Here is a 16847-nt window from a genome sequence, read left to right on the forward strand (position 1 = left end):
GAGAAAAAGACCCCCGAGTTTGCACTGGGGGGAGGTAAAGCCTTTATCTGAATCCTTGCCAATAAATAGGAATGACTTTGGCTTAGGAGTGCTGCAGGGAACATCATTATCTTCCATGGGAGGGAAAGATTCACGTCAAGTTTATTTGTATAAAGCTGCATCCAGCTATAAATGAGAACAAACCAAATTGCTATATCCTCTAAATTTTGCTGGCACTTGAAGTCTCAATTTAGATTTGGATTTCTTTAATATTCTGCCCTACCAAATCCCTTTCACACCTCTGAGGTTACAGAGGAGACACCTGCAAAACAGAGCTGAGGAACTGAAGCCTTAACACAGAGGGGACTCCAGATGGACCCAATGGAGATGAGGAGAGAGTAGGATGGATCCCACCCCATGCTGATCCCCCAGCGAGGGCAGGCAGCCTGGAGGTTCTATGCTCACCAGGTCTATGCTTTTCTAGCAAACATTGGGTTTTTTTGGAAGTGAAATACGGATCGTTCCTCAGAACTTGGCACATCTGAGGTACCTTGGGCTCTCTGCCAGCTCTGCATAACCAATAATATCCCCAAAACAGCAAATATGCCCTGCACATACATTACTGCTACAGAACCTGGTGCTAACTCTGCACAAAGCAGCTAATATGCCAGAAATATCATATGTACATATTATTTGAAAAACCCACAGCAGAGCACATTGCAGGAAGCTTAGCAAATTTAGCTCTTCTTACCTGACATTTGCATTTGGATTCAGTAGTGAACTATATATTTTCAATATGTTCTTAGAAAGTTATTTACACAAATCTCATTAACAATAAAGACAGCGATTTTATATATGATTCCTGCTCTGCTGACTGAAATTACATACCAAGGCATCAGTGTGACTTTAAACAGAAGCTGGAAAGTTATGCTGCATGAAATCATATCATTCAGAGCAAATTCTCTCTTTTTATCCTCCACACTGATTATTTTTTCCCCCCACTCAGACAAAACCATCATTATCTGGCTGCGTTGTGCTGGTTTTCCGCACTATTTTTGATATGCTTAATGGTCGTAGGGACCAGAACGCTCAGCGATATACAAAAAGCGCTTTGTTTTCAGCCTGCAGTCAGGTTCTGGAAGTTATTTCCAGAAGCAGCATCCCTTCAGCAGACATTTTCTGGGAGGCAGGCAATGCTGGGCTGGCCAGTTGCCTGATGTACCAGGCCCAGCACATGGACTGCTCTGGAGCCAAGGCGTCAGGTTAGCGCTGCTGGCTGGTTGGGAGACAAGGCGCTAATTGAATCTCTCTTGCCTTTTCAGGTTTGTCCCTCTGATTAACCACTCTAAAAATCTCCCCAGGGAAAGCCTCAAAAGTTCTTTCTGAGAGAGAGAGATGCAATTAAACAGCCTTCTGCTGAAAGGATAAATAAAATACATAAATATCCCAAGCATTCAGCTGCAGCAAGGCCAGCAGGTCACTGCCACATTCCAACCTGCTCCTAACCCTTCTGTTCCAGCAGAGGAAAGCACAAGTGGTCTCAAAGTTGCCACGGAATTTCACTTGACCAGATTTATTCATTTTCCGAGGCAGCTGCTGAGTTCAATTTGCTGCTGCCACAATCTATATTTCTGTCTATGTTCACACACATAGGGAGATAACTACTGGATATGTAATTTCTTAAGGCAAGCCACATTCCTGACTTCAGTAGCCACCAAGCATATAGCAGCAATTAGCAGACTGCTGCCTTCATCCGTTAAGTCCAGTTGAGCCTTTCCCCTTCTTCCCAGCAAACGCAGCAAGGCAGAAACACCAATACATCATCACCAGAGCTCTAAATCTACTCTTCCAAGTGTGACCCACACTAACTTGATGCCAGCTTCCAGACCAGAATTTCCTACCTTGTACCAAAGCCACGGTGGGCCAAAGCAGGGAGGAACTTCTCTCGTTCTCATTAGCTAACACTTGGGAGGTCTTTACTTATAAAATTTCCTTGCTTGCCACTGCCAAAATTAAAGCCTTACTACCACAGCAAGATCTATGCTAAGTTCACAGTGTCACAGAGCTGTTCTGTGACCTCTGACCAAGCGCTTTATCACAAGCATTTATATGACCATGATTTCAGCAACAGTTATAGGCTCCTATGCACTGAGAGAGAAACCTCCCTTATCAGTAGAATTGTAATGTTAATTAGTGTCAGTTCACCACTAATTAGAAAATTGCAGGTACCACTTCTATCTTAACATCTCCTATATACGCATAGGAACTCTCTGAATGGGATCGCTGGGCAGACTCCTGAAGTCTCAGTATTACATGTGCACAAAAGCTGCACTGGGATCTCCACTTGTAACAAGGGCCCCCATGGAAACAGAAATAGCCTTTGGCAGGATTTTCAAAATTAAATATTATTTCTGGACAAACATTCCTGTCTACTGACAGGAGTGCTCACAGGTAGTCTTTAAGTCTGAAAGGGTGAAATACTGTTACATTTCCTACCTATGGTCAAGGATATAAAATGGTACCTTGCAGGGTTTTAATACCAGATTGCCTGTAATGCTTCACGTTTAAGTTGCTTTATTTAAATGCATAGTATATGTTACCTTCTAGACACTGGCAAGATTTCTGCAGATTCAAAAGTGCACCAAAGTCTCAGGTAAAATGTAAGCCCAAATTTCCCAGCATGGAATTGAAATCAAGCTCAATAATATTACTCTGCAAAATAAATAAATAAATAAATAAAATAAAACCCAAACAAACAAAACCCCTTTATTGTTTAAAAAAAGAAATAAAAGTCTGTGCCTTTCCAAGCCCATCAGTTACATCTGTATCTGGATGACCCTCCTGACAAGACCTTTAGCTATGCAGAGGAGTGGGATGGAGCTGCTATTACCTTTCACTTAAAGCAAGCACTCCAAAAACACCAACAGCCCTTTTGATCTTCAAAGGTAGAGGTATTGAACTGCAGCAGGATCAAGAAAACTTGACGCTGCTGGGTGAGACATGAAAACTGCAAATGAGTCTCCTCCCTTCTCATTATGTCTGTGCATGGCACAGCCTTTCTTCTTCCCTTGCTCTCAATCTAACAGGTTTCCCAGAATTACAACAAACTGTATCTACACAGCCTCCTTTGGACCCCCAGAAAATCTCAGAACAATCCGCCTGATTCCATACCCAGCAGCACATGGGACAGTTCATGGAAGCAATCTCTCTCCTGCTGCATAGTCGTGTCCTCTTAGCAACAGGTCAGAAAAATGCAATAAAGGCGGAAGAAACAAATGCAAAGTTATAATCTCTGTCAGAACTTGTGCTTGTTTTGCTACATTTAGATGCTTCACCCCAAAAAAACTTTTGCACTGGTGTCTATATTGCTACCAGAACCAGATACTTCTACCAGTGCTGCCTCTTAATTTATTGCACATCTCACTAACCCCTTATACCAGGGCTATCTTGAATATCCATAACCCTTCTGCTAAATGTAAAATTAGGCCAAATTTTGCTTTTGGTGTTTGCTGTTGGTGTTTGCATGGAACTAGTGTGGAGGGGTCCACTTCAGATCCGCTGATCTACAGTAGAAATGCTGCACAAAAATAGTAAGAGAATTCCTAACCTAAAGCATAACCAACCAAGCAGTCAAGAAAGTGAAGCAGAAAAACCCTTGGAATATTGCTCTGATTTTGTGTGACTAAACATTGAGTTATTGTGTTACTCCAAGATCCTTCTAAGAAGACCTGTTAGAAGCCAATTGCACTGTACTTAAACATGTTTGCTAAACCCTTATCTGTTTAGATGTGGTTTACGGAGATTTGTGTTTTTCCTTTTGTCAGTGATAACAGAGGGGTTGCACAGGTCTAGACATAACTCCTCAATATCAGCAGTTAGCATCAAGGAAACTCTGAATCGTGGCACTTCATACTGAAGAGATGACTAAATGATTCTTTTCTTCTCACAATCATTCAGGAACTTGAAAGTCAAGGGAGTAGCCTCAACGCTCTAATTCCCGTAAATTTAACAGCGGTCACAGCTTGGCCAATTTGGCTGAAGAGTGTTATTACAGAAAAACTTGATGATACTTTTATGTTCACTGATGTGAACATAATTCTCTGGTTTTTAGGTACATATAGCACGTCTTTCCCACAGAGACACTTCAGCAGATATATGTGGTACCATGAGCTAAGTTAAAAGTGATGAATTCTCTGATTTATAACTTCTACTGATAACAAGATGATAGAAAAACTTAAATGTATGAGTGTCATTACATACACTGTGTAACTTGCTCGGCAAGGAAAGGATGTGAAAAAAGAAGATATTTATCACACCTAAACTAGGGGGACAATTTTTGTATGACCCATGGCCACAAAGAATTGAGCTGATCTCTAACCAAGGCACAAAATCTTAAAGATGGAGTTTGCTTTGTAAGAGATGAGAGCAGATGTGGGTCTGGGATCCTGCCTGCTCCCAAGGATCACATGTAGGAGGAAGGATGCATATGTAGAAGAGGTATTTTCCCAATGGATTTAATCTTTTAGAGAGACCTCAACTGCTGAGCTTGTACTTCCTTAAGATTAGCCACTGGATATTAACTAAGCAGGCACAAGAAACTAATCAGTACAACCAGACTTACTAGTAACAAGGAGCTAGACAAACAAACCACGTTCTCCTTCCATTCTAAAGCTTTGGTGACCAGCAGAAATGTGCTCAATTGAGAATCTTCTGGTTCTGGCCCATTTAAAGCAGGGGCTGCAACCAACATCAATCCCAGTGTTGTTGGAGTGCTTGGCTCTGGTCTGAGTGTGATCTGAGACATTAAGCACACCACCCAGCTCAATATGAATTTGTTATTCTTCATCAGAAATCTACTTTTGAAGTTGATTTGGAAGAAAGTCATTTAGGCAGATGAAATCATTGCACACTGAACAACGCTGTTTAGAGATGTTTATCCAAGCAAAGGACATTCAATTGCATTTTCATTAGTAGAACTGTATCATTATTGTCCTTAAAGACAAGGCTCTTAGACTTAATCTATTTGTTTACAGTTGTATCTAATTGCTGACAGTTGAATTCTGTTCATAACTAAAGCTGATTTTTTACTACTCTTGGGCATTAAAGAAATCAGGTTTCCTGCAGAGTAATAATGCACAAGGATCTGAGGACCAGAGGTGGTCCTGTCCAGTGTCGTAGCTCTGCTGGTGCCAAGGACTCTCCAAAACTCTAAGGAGTTATCTATTTCTAATGATGCACATCATGAAACAGAGTGAATTTCTGATTAAGTGATTTCCTGTGATGAACAGCAGGTGATTTATCTTTGAAAATAAGTGTACTCTTTTTTAAATGAAAGGATCTTTCTCTGCTAAATTCTATGTGGCTTGAGAGGATGGGGAAGACAGCTGATCTTATTCTTTCTACCATCTATAGCTCTCTACTTTCCTACCTGCAGTACTAAGGCACTGCTCACTGCTGGCAATGCTGAGATAAGTAAATGGCTGAGACTCCTCCTTCGGCCTCAGTCTCAAGACAGCCACAGATTTTGGGAGCCTGGAGACAAGACTTAAGATTTTGAAAAAGGGGAGGGGGGGGGGGGGGGGGAAATATTGTGTCTAACAGCTCTTTTTAGCTTTTAGCTTATTATCTGCTTTCTTGGCTATCCCTCCCAAGAAAATGACATTGCATTTTACTTTATGTTTCCATGTATTCATACCAATTGCTGTGGTGTTAAGTGTATTTAAGGTCAGGATATATTTTACTTAGAAAACAGTTTTCTCCATTTATCAGTTAGAAAATATCTAACAAAAGGCGTATTACAACGTCAGTCAACAATGTTTTTCTTTCTTGTAAAGCTTTGCAGTAAAGGTGCTGCTATAGACAAGTCCTCCAAACCATATCCAGAAGATATTTCCAGTATTGCCAGTTTTATTGAGATGAAGCTTGTGACCTGCTACTTAAAACTGAGGAAGCCTGATCTTGCTCTGAATCACTCACACAGGTAAAAAATAAATATTGATCACATAGGCTGCAAAGACAGGAAACAAAACCTGAACAAATACTATAAATACATCTGCAAGAAGAATCAGTCTAATGATGAGAAAAGAAGAATCGATAAACCATGCTGATGTTTAGGACAGATTAGCTCTCAGAATTTCAAACATTGGGCTGAAATAGCACTGTATGCATTTGCTGCTTTGATAGTGCAAGTAGGTAGGGGTACATAGATGAGTCACACAGAGAGCTCAGGGCATCCTAAGATTGAAACTGGACAAATACAAACACACTCAGCCTTATGTGCCTGTAATGATATTATGAGCTTCTGAACTTTTTCAAGCCAGATTAGGTCAGGGATAGCTTCAAGATATTTTTATTTGATAATTCCTTTATGAGCTCAGTTGTAATTCACATCAAAGGCCAGCACCACACCAACACATAAAGAAGCCAGAAACAAAGCTTGCACATGTTGGTACTGAATTTCCCATTTATTTCAAATGAGTTAGGATTTTGCTGGGTTTGTGCTGCCTTTAATTAGCATTCAGGCATAACAGTAGTTTCTGTTAAGCACAAGCCTGTCCTGCCAGCATCACTTCATTATTAAGGTCTCTGTTCATTTTTTCCATTGTACAAGATGTATTACGATGGACACTGCAATTAGTGCAGGGTGAGTTTTTCACACAATCATCTCAACTGAATGTAACTACAAAAGAGTAGTTACACCAAAAAAGGAGGCACATGCTTATGCCTAATTCACAGGAGACAGCCGCGAAAACAATGTGCTGAAATATCAATGTGATGCTGTCATGGAGCAGGTTCATTAGGTTTGTACAAGCAAATGAAGCCATGGGAAGGCTGAGAATCCTGACGCAATGATGAGATCTCCATCTCTCTCAACTCCACTTCTTATTAATAATTTCCCCAAGCATTTCATCCACAAAGCCCACTTCTGTGTCTTGAATGCGCATGCTCTTGGGCAGCCTGACCTAGAGGTTGGCAACCTGACTAATAGCAGGGGCTGGGGCTAGATAATCTTTAAGGTCCCCTCCAACCCAACCATTCTGCTGATTCTATCAGTGGCTGCACTCCAAGGCACACCTCACAGGCAGACGGGCTGTACTACTTTCAGTTGGAATACTCTAACCAAAGCAAAGGAAGTGGGGAAGAAAGATACACCTCCTAAAGCAACACGCTCCTCACGCAAATTACAAAGCAACCACATATTTTTCATGACTTCTGAAAGATCACACTAGTGGAGAAGAGTGTAGTTTCACTGGACTCTAACCTTTGGAAAAATCATAATGAGATCTCTCTTTTTCTAACTGAATTCCAAGAACCCTAAAATAAGGAGTAGTGCTTGTAATACTACGGAAACCAACACCTATTCAGTCATGCTTTGGTTTCAATTGTCTTAAAACAGAAACCATGACCTACAGAAATCACGATCTACAGAAAAAAAAATGATCGCAGTCAGATGGGAATTGCTGAAAAAAAAACTGAAGGAGGGTGAAATTCTTCACTCTTCTGTCTTATATATAACAGTCTGTTCTTAACTTCGTTAGCTGCATAGCTCAAAGAAAAGTGGCAATCAGTAATGCCTATTTTCAGTATAATTCATTTAATAACTTGCAGAATGGGAACAAGTCTACAGACAGTATTTGTTACGTTGTAAACTGCGGGAACTGACACACATAATATACCAGTAAAAAATATTCTGAGATATCATTAACATAAAGGCAGAACCTGAAAGATAATCAATAGCTATATTTTTTCAAAAGGAACAAATACATTACTTTGAGGTCTCCTACTAAAAATAGCTTATTGCCATCAGTTAAATAGCGCGTATAGAATTTTTATTCCCATTGAGTTTTTATGTCATCACCACCTTGTAATGGTTTGCTGGTAATCCTTTGGTATTAATCATGAATCCAAATTAAAGAATTCATTTCTGCATTTATTTGCATTTACTGAACTATTCTTTCTTTAATTTCATGTAAATTTCACGGCTCCTGCATTTATTTCTGGAGCCTTATTAACCAAAAATCAGCTTTAATATTCTCATACATATCTGTATCAAATATATATAAGAGCTTTTTCCTTGGCAAGAATCTTGCAAAATACCACAACTAAACAGAGGAAAATTCCAGCAGCTCAGTTTTAAAAATGTTCAAGAATGGGCATCTGCAAAGGGACAGCTATCTTGGTCTTAAAAAAAAAATTAAAATGAAATAAAAACAGGCAAGGGAGTACACTTTCTATCACCAGATAGGTGACAGAATTATCCTGCATGAGAAGCAAAGTCTGGGAGTGCCTGCAAACTGGAAATTGCATCCTCAGGATTCTTAACATCAAAATTTGAGGTTGTCTTTAGCATCACTGCCATAAATGAGGATCCTGATGGGGTTTCGTTTGCTTCTCAGACTGATATAAAATGTTTGTCCTTTGTGATGAAATACTATTAAAAAAACCCAACCCTTATCTGTCACAGCTCTGAGGAAATGTGCCATGGGTCAACCTCACCAAACAGCATCTGCAGTAACCTACTTGACCACCACATTTCATCATAAGATAGCCATCAAAATAATTCCTAACTTGCAGCCTGAGGCTATAAAATGAATCACACAATATTTACATGCCCTGTGGTCCTTTTGGCCCAGACGTTATGGCATACCAGGGTTTAATGATCTTAATAACCCCATATGGCTCACCGGGAAATTAGATTTTCCTTTTGGTTGCAGAAGGCAATTTTCAATTATAGCAGATGGCAAAACAGCAAAGGTCTGAGAAGGCGAGAACTGACTAAGAAACCTTAGATTACTACTTCAGCTTTACGCTGCACAGCGTAATATCAGTGGATGGATTTTTGACCCAAATTAGAGTAAGCTTGAAGCAGAGCACAGCTTTTTAGCAGTGCAGTCCCTCAGTTACATCTGCTCTTCAGAAGGCTAAGGCCCACAGAGAAATCCATAAAGCTGCAGCCACACGCTGAAAAACAACCCATGGTACATCACATACGGAACTCAGCAACTGTTAAGATTCAATTTTGAGCAAAATTGGAGAGCGTGATGCTGAACTCTGTGACAATTGAAGATGGAAGATCTTTCAAAGCACAACATACATGACTTTACCCACGAGACTCCACATCCTCTTAAGGTCTTATTTTAATTTTGCTTATTTTCCTCCAATTGAGATGAAATTAATTTACGTTGATGCCATGTGACTCAGCTGTCATGGCCCTCATGGTACACAATATTTGAGGAACAGAAATCATATGGCTTGATCCAGTTGCTTTAACATAGGAAGGATGCAACCCCAAGCATTGCTCCCTGCCTGCCTCCCCCAAAAACTCCATCAGGATGCCAAGTAAGAGCCAGGGGAAGGAAGAGCAATCAGACACTGCACCATGCTTCACTAACACTGTCTCTAAGTAATGCTGGAAAATGAGTTCATTACCATAAGGGTTGCTGCGTTGAGCTGTTCAAAAACCTTTGGGGTTAGCAAAGACTTTCCTGTGTCCTTTCAGGCTGCTCCACAGGTCTAACCCAGTGCCAGCCCTCTCCCTCTCTTCCAGAAAGGCAGCGAATAGGGAACACAATAAATCTGTGAAGCTTTTCCTGCTCTGCCTTTTTATGTGCTGGATGGAAAGCAGGGCTCTCTAATGCCTCTTGCACAATTCATAGGGAGACGCATGAAGTAGAAAATAGCACCTCTGTTAAGTAGCGCACGATTGCTTTAGTGATGACTTAACAGAGGGAATCTCTTCGGGAAGCACAGTGGGGGAAAATAAACCTAGAGCAGCTGAAGCCTTACAGATTCAGTTCTCAGTCCTCTACTTATTTTCCCTCAATGATTTTTCCAAACCCTTTTAGAAGGTTTAAAATAATTATTTCAGATCAAGGTTTATGCAATATGTGTCAGAAAAAAAAATAAAAATAAAAAATGAAAGGCAACTCAAAAGTTTGTACTGGAATTATAGGCAGGTTAAATCAGGTCGTTTTCATTGAGGTTGATTCTCAGCTTGTTGATTAAAAAAAGAAGAAACATTATTCAGCTCCGCCATTCCCTCATGTTTCATATTTTGCACCTTTAAAAAAGGGCTGTGTTAAAGCAAGTAGAACAGTGCAAGCCTAATGAAATACTAAATAATCAAATAACGCAGTGCTGCCATCATACAGTGTAGTCACTGGGCATTAAAAAGGAGAAATAATAGAAGAACTTAAGCACAAATATTTAGGTAAAAGTAGGAAAAGGACAAACATAAAGGCCGGTGCTGATAATCTGTGGCAAGTTGGTAATGTGCTGTATACTCTGTCCTCAGCTACTCTCCTAATCACATTACCTCCTCAGGAAGGAGAAGAGAAAGAGAAGAATTAGCAGCACCTAATTACTTCAGCAATTGTGTCAGGCATATTGCGATATACATAATAGATGAGATGTTATTAATACAAAGTTATTCCATTGAGATGCTCTGGATAATATTTTTTAACAGTAGTTTTAAGAGATTTTATAATTCCTTCTCATGCTGCACTTCAAATATTTCTAGGTAGTTCATCTCTTTCTTTTTTAATTAATTTCTTGGAATTCTCCAATTCTCAGCTCCTAATCCTATCTTATTTCTAGGTCAGTGACATAGTTCCTTTTTTATGGGCAGAGTCTTTCACCATTGAGGGAAAGGATATGTTCCTGACTTCAATAACACTGCATGGCGATAACATTTATCTGCACAACATGTGGTGGGATTTTACTTAGGAAAAGAATATTTGGGGCAAAAAAATCTTGCCCTGCATGAAATTCTGTTCCTTTTTGGAGGAAGAGTCCAGCAGCACTGGGCTATTTTCTAAAGGCTGAGATTCATGATAGCAGTCAACAGAAGAGCTGGTGGTCAAGATAAGAAAATGATATTAGTGTGGCTGGGGAGTGAGCTGGCAACATGTTATGCAAACAATTCAGGGAAGGCAGAGCATCTTCATTTGTGTTAAGAAGTCTTAGGAGCTTTGAAACACCATTTTCTTAAATATCTTTTCGTTCTGGACAGGAAAACATTCTCCTTTGTACCACCTTCACAGCTGAGGAATCAAAACCTCTATAGCACATTTGTCTTACGCTTGCAATTCAAAGCAAATTGCTGCTGCAGAACCTTTTAGCGTGGCAGTTATATTTCACTTCACTGGCACTGAAAAGGTGTTGCGCATCTGAAAGCTTTATAGGGATCCCTCATTTCCTCCCTTTCTGTCTGTTTAGATATGGAAACTTCACAAGAAGTTTTCTTCTGTGCACAGAAAGTCCTTGTCTGTTGATGCCATAGATGAGCATCTTTTTCACTCTATCACAGCTCCTGTTCCTTGAACCACATAAGTCTCATAGAAGCTTTCCTGTCTCTGTTGCTGTTGGTTTTGTTTTGCAGTAATGACTGTATTAGAAGGGATTCCTAATGAATTGTGAGATTCACACATTCTGTTCCCTGCTAGGTTTGCCTCACTAACCAGACTTTGACACGGCCTCTCCTTTAGCTACACCTACTGAATGGTTCTGGCTCTTCGTCCTCCAGCATTTTTCCCCCATGTAACAGAAGCTATCTGATTTTAAATGTCACTCCTTTAAATAGAGAGCAGCTGGGGCAGAGAGGGTAGAATGCTCCTTCCCTTGGGAAGGAACCAGAGGTCCCCAAGCACAGTACCAGCCACAAACTGGCACTGGTGATGTGTGGACATGAAGCACAGCACACTGCCATGCCAACAGACACATGTATTGCTTTTGCACCGAGTTCTTACTTATGGTAGATCACCTAATTGCTCTCTAATAGTCAAGTGTAACTGACTGTTCTGTGTCTTGTTACAGAAGACCACATTGTGTTGAAGGAAGACATGGACAACTATGAAAAAGAAAAGGCCTCTCAGTCCAATTTAACAAATTATGTCATGCACCTCTACTAACAAGCTAGCTTTTACTTGCAGTAGTAGCAAGAAAAATGAGTTACTTGCTGCATGAGTGAGGTGTATTTTTTCCACTTGTTTCATCTATAGAATCATCTCATTGACTTTTTCTTGGCCTATAAAGGCCAAATATAAATGACGCGGGGGGTTGAAAAAGTGCCTCTGCTACGTGTCAGCCAGATTAGAGTTAAAGCCCCATTGCATTCAGAAGGACTTCAGAGGATGCATTCCCTGGAGAGAAGGCAAAACAATTTCTAGCAGCCAGTTTTTATGTAGCAATCCAAGTTTCTTACCACACCTGATTTCTTAATGCTGGGCAGTAAGATGGAAGGAAACATCTGAAGAGATAAAACCACTGAGCAGCGTGTGCATCTTTGCTTCACATGCTCTGATTGCTACGATGGCGATAGTTGATGCCTGCTTCTCCCCCACTCCTTATAGTGGGAAGGAAGATAATGGGACAAACACTGTATTATTTTTAAGAGAAGGTGTCAAGATGAAGAAATGAAAATGTCAAAAAAGAGGCTGATATACAGCGTTACTTAAGGAGTGTTCTGTTGAGAAAAACTGACCAAGTGATTTACGAAAGGCTTTTAACAGGCAGACTTTGGATTACAACGAAGATGAAAAATAAATGAAAATCTATTTCAAGTTTACTTTAACCCAGCCATTTGACAGATGGGGGCCAAACCCAGCAAGAACACAAGTTTTAATCTTCAAACATGGAGCCTTCATTTGCAGTTTTGTTGATTAGAAGTTCTCTCCGTACAGGATAGGAGCTATCCATATTCATACATCTGTTGAATTATTTTCCACCTGAAGATCCCCAAGGGGTACACAAAGACCAAAGGGCCAGTGCCTGTGCCTGTGGCAAAGAACACCACACAGAGATCACCCTGTGCGTGCTGCAGCTGGTGTGTCCATTGCCTCTTTCCCTTCCTAATTCTTCTTCCAAGCCTCCCTGTTGAAGCACATCCCTCCTAATTAATTACTGGATTAACCAGCCTAGTACCAGCCCGTGGCTGGAGGTGGGTCCTGAAGCACGGACGTGCTCTCAGCATGCACAGCCTGGCACATTGCTGCCTGCCCAGATGGGTCCCCATCTGCTTCCATTTGGAGCAGAACTTCCTGGAATTGGGGTTTTCCTCTTAACCTTTGCATAATTCCTTTGCTTCCCACTTTCATCCAGCTTTTTCCTTTACCTGAAATCACCTGAATCAGACTTAATCCACTAGGGAAAAGCTCTGCATGGTTGCTATACATACATAGCATTAATTAGCACTGTTCTGCATAGAGGCCACTAAACTGGAGCTGCATCAACACAGAAAAGAGCTTCTTTGAGGCAGAAATGCAATGCAGCAGAAATTACTTCTGCGTGTAGGCTACAGAGTGCCCAGCAGACTGCTATGAAGTCAAAGGTAGCTTTCTTGTGCTTGCCCAAGCTATTAGAGCACAATATAATATTTCCTAGTTTAGAATTTATAGATCAAGAGAAGTAGTTGATCTTTCTAAGACCAGTAAGGAATCAAGATGGAAAACAGAGATCTGATACTGATAATTATTTGAAAATCTACTACAATTCTGTATTTATTATAAGCTTATCACAGTACGTTCTGCTCAAAGACTTACAGGAAAAATGTGTTGCTAACTACCAGGGAATCATTGATTTTTTAATTTCTCCCCTCATAGCGCTATTGCTTGGCTGTGGTGGAACCAATAACTTGGAGGGGGGAAAAAAAAAGAGGAAAAAAAAATCAATATTACTATTATCAACTGTTGACTACAGTTTACAGCAGCAATAATCTCCTTTAAAATAGCTTGCAGAAGTACCAGTTGTCATCTAAGTAAAGGATTACAGCTTTGGTCAAATCGTTAAAGGCTGATAGTGTTTGATCTTCTGATGATTTCTTTTTGGTCGAGTCTTGGTGACCATTACATTGTCTGAGCTGCAGGTCTGAACTACATATGGCTGAGAACTGCAGCGTATGCTGTTGGTACCATCATTTTGGTACTGAGGAGAGTGATTTGTTCACCCCATTGAGTGAGTTACCCTCCAGTGCTGCTCTCTACGCTGGATTTTAACACATTAAAAGTAAGGTCCCATCACTAAGGTCTGCACTTCCTCCTGCTGCACACAATAGCACCTGCTGAAGGCATGCAAACCAAATCAACAGCTGATATGAGCAGGGTGCACAGAGATGTTTTGTGTAACCATTTCAAGAGCTTTCAATGAGGAAACAAATGCAGAGGATGAGTTTTCTTGGTAGCAATGCAAAGCATTAATCTCTTGGTTGATGTAGGAAACTAGTAGCTAAATAGAATCATACAGTAACAAGGGTTGGAATAGTCCTCCAAGATCATCCAGTCCAACCATTCAACTGCCACCAATATTTCCCTACTATAGTACTTAATAAAACATATAAGTAATGACAAACATAAGATATCCCATCTTGGATCATGTTTGATGCACCTTTTATTTAAACACCAGGGGAAGCACTGACCAGAAAAGCCAGCCAAATATATTGGAGATCTCACAAGAGGGACTAATTAGATGTAGGTATAGCTTCCACGGTTGCCCTTCCCCTGCATACACCAGAAGAATACCCTGCCTGCCCATCACCTTGCCCTTCACCTGTCCTCTTTTTAACCTTCCAACCTTCCTTTATATTGACTATAATTTGTTACACCTGGAACTGTATCTGCTAAAGTTATGGATATAAGAAACATACCAAGGTCTCCCAACATAAAACCTACCATTGCCACAGAAAGTAGCTTTTATAATCTTCCAAGCTGACATTTAAAAACATTCTAGAAGCACAGTGATCTAAGCAGACAGTCACACAACTTGTACCCATTTCTGGAGCTGGGGGTTAATAAGCACAATGCTTCGTTACAGATTCCTATGTTCAAACTAAAGGCAATATAGCACATCACCATAGGAGCATTTTAAAAGGTGTTTCCATAACAATGCAAAAACAACCCTAATGGAACTGCATTTATGGTATAACCACAGTAACAACTGTAATAAGTCTTGTCACAGATGTCAGGAGGTACAGTTCACATTACATTGGAGGTATCAAGTCTGACTGCTGAGGTGTGCAGAAGCGTACACAGGATACATCCCAATTTCAGTTTGATTATCAGTTTGTCATGATGTAAGAATGTGAAATCTCAGCTTTCCCATCTCTCTTCTTTTATAGGAGCATTATTCTGAACCCAGCCTATTTCCGGAACCACCTGTGTCAAGCTGCTGTCTTCAGACAGTTGGAGAGATACTCTGAAGCTGCAAGGTACTTTGTGCTCCTGGGTTTGTCTAATGGCTTCACTTCATCTCTCTCGATCCAGCTCTCAGTTGCATGGATATCACACTATAGCCAGGCTTTTCCAAAATCAGTTGGTTATTTGTGTGTATGATCTCACATGCAGCAGAGCTCCAGTCCTCCCAGTCAGAGCAACACAAATTAATCCCCAAGTAACTGGTCACAATGAGGCACATAGGAGCACTTATTGTCAGGTCTTAGGAGAGGGCCACAGTCAAACTCACATGCACACATGCATCTGCTGCTTTCTGCATTCCCCCGAGTGGGTGCTGAGAAGGTTGGTGGAGAGGGGGAAATAGGAAAAAAGATAAAAAAAACACTCAGGATCTCAGTGTACACTGTGGGATGCTGAAAAATTTAGCCTGGGTGCAGCTGATGAGGCTGCTGGTGTGAACAGAAACTGCTGGCAGAGGAAGATCTGCGAGAGGAAGCTCTGCTTGCATTGCACTGCCAAGATCTAAAAGTTTCAACATGCAACTGGAGTTTTTAATCCACTGGACATAGAAAGAAATGCATGGCGGAATGCTGTGAGGGGTTAGCCATGTATCATCATTACCACTAACATCACTTACAGAGGACTGTTCAGCTGAAGACCACACGGTATATCACAAAGTATTTCACAAATCATTAGCTAACTAATGGTAGAACACTCAGAGTGAATTAGGCAAGAGACTAAGAGGGTCACTTTGCTGATCATTTAAGATGGATGCTAGTGGTAGAACCCTGAAGCTACCAGAATAGCAAGAAAATAGTCTGGGGGAGGGGTAGAAGAAAACTTTTCCAAAGTACAGTTGCAGAAAAGGCTTGGGAAGACAAACACCAATTGTCTGCTGAACTCCAACCAAATATATATATATATATATATATATATATATGGACAAAATAGGCACAAGAACTTTCTTCCAGATACGCATTGAGATAGCACTGCAATAATCACCACTTATTTTCACTTAGAACCATAGAATCACTAGGGCTGGAAAAGACCTTTAAGATCCCCCAGCCCAACCCCCTTCCCCCTGCCCATGTCCCTCAGTGCCACATCCCCATGGCTCTAAACACCCCCAGGGACAGTGACTCCACCATTCCCTGGGCAGCTGTGCCAACAACTGTCAGGATGGGGAGAAACAGTTCTCCAAGATGAGGAAACAGGATTTGCTAATTCATTCGAGAACGTTAATTCAGATAATCCTAGAACACTGGGTTTAGTTTTTATCTTACTTTTAAGTCAGGTTGAAGATTTAGCAAAAAAAAAAACCAAACCAAAAGCAAAAAACCCACACACTACTTTAAAAAGTACACCTTCAGAAACTTTAGTGAGAAGCAGTACATACAAATATCCATATTTAAGAGAATGGTATGAGACGAGATGTTCATAAATATTAGAAAATAAAAATGGCGGTCAGCATTACTGCAGATAAGCAATCAGTAGGTTTACTACATCAGCAGGCAAGAGGGAACTGTGTCAGCCTTTTTTCCCCACATTGAGAAGCTTTCAGGAAACGAGATGATTTTAAATGAGATTATGTATTCTGTAAAGGAGAGGAACGTTCTGACAGATTGAATCCAGAGCAGTTCCAAAAGCAACGACTATAGCAGCATTCAGAGTTTAGCCTAGTTTAACACGGTGTTATAGCAACTG

The 16847-nt window shown here is 40.6% G+C and overlaps 2 protein-coding genes across 3 annotated transcripts in view; one reads left to right on the forward strand and one right to left on the reverse strand.

Annotated features, from left to right (window-relative positions):
• Window positions 1-16847, reverse strand: part of NLGN1 (neuroligin 1) — a 431043-nt gene that overhangs the window by 410101 nt on the left and 4095 nt on the right. The window lies entirely within an intron of this gene.
• SPATA16 (spermatogenesis associated 16) overlaps window positions 1-16847 on the forward strand; it is a 79509-nt gene that overhangs the window by 21581 nt on the left and 41081 nt on the right. Inside the window, exons 3-4 of the mRNA XM_015871962.3 lie at window positions 5814-5959; window positions 15089-15178. Of these exons, the coding sequence (XP_015727448.2) occupies window positions 5814-5959; window positions 15089-15178 (236 nt within the window). The remainder of the gene's footprint in view (window positions 1-5813; window positions 5960-15088; window positions 15179-16847) is intronic.

This window comes from Coturnix japonica, chromosome 12, assembly GCF_054131305.1.
Source record: "Coturnix japonica strain WE chromosome 12, WE-NBRP24, whole genome shotgun sequence".
NCBI lineage: Eukaryota > Metazoa > Chordata > Aves > Galliformes > Phasianidae > Coturnix > Coturnix japonica.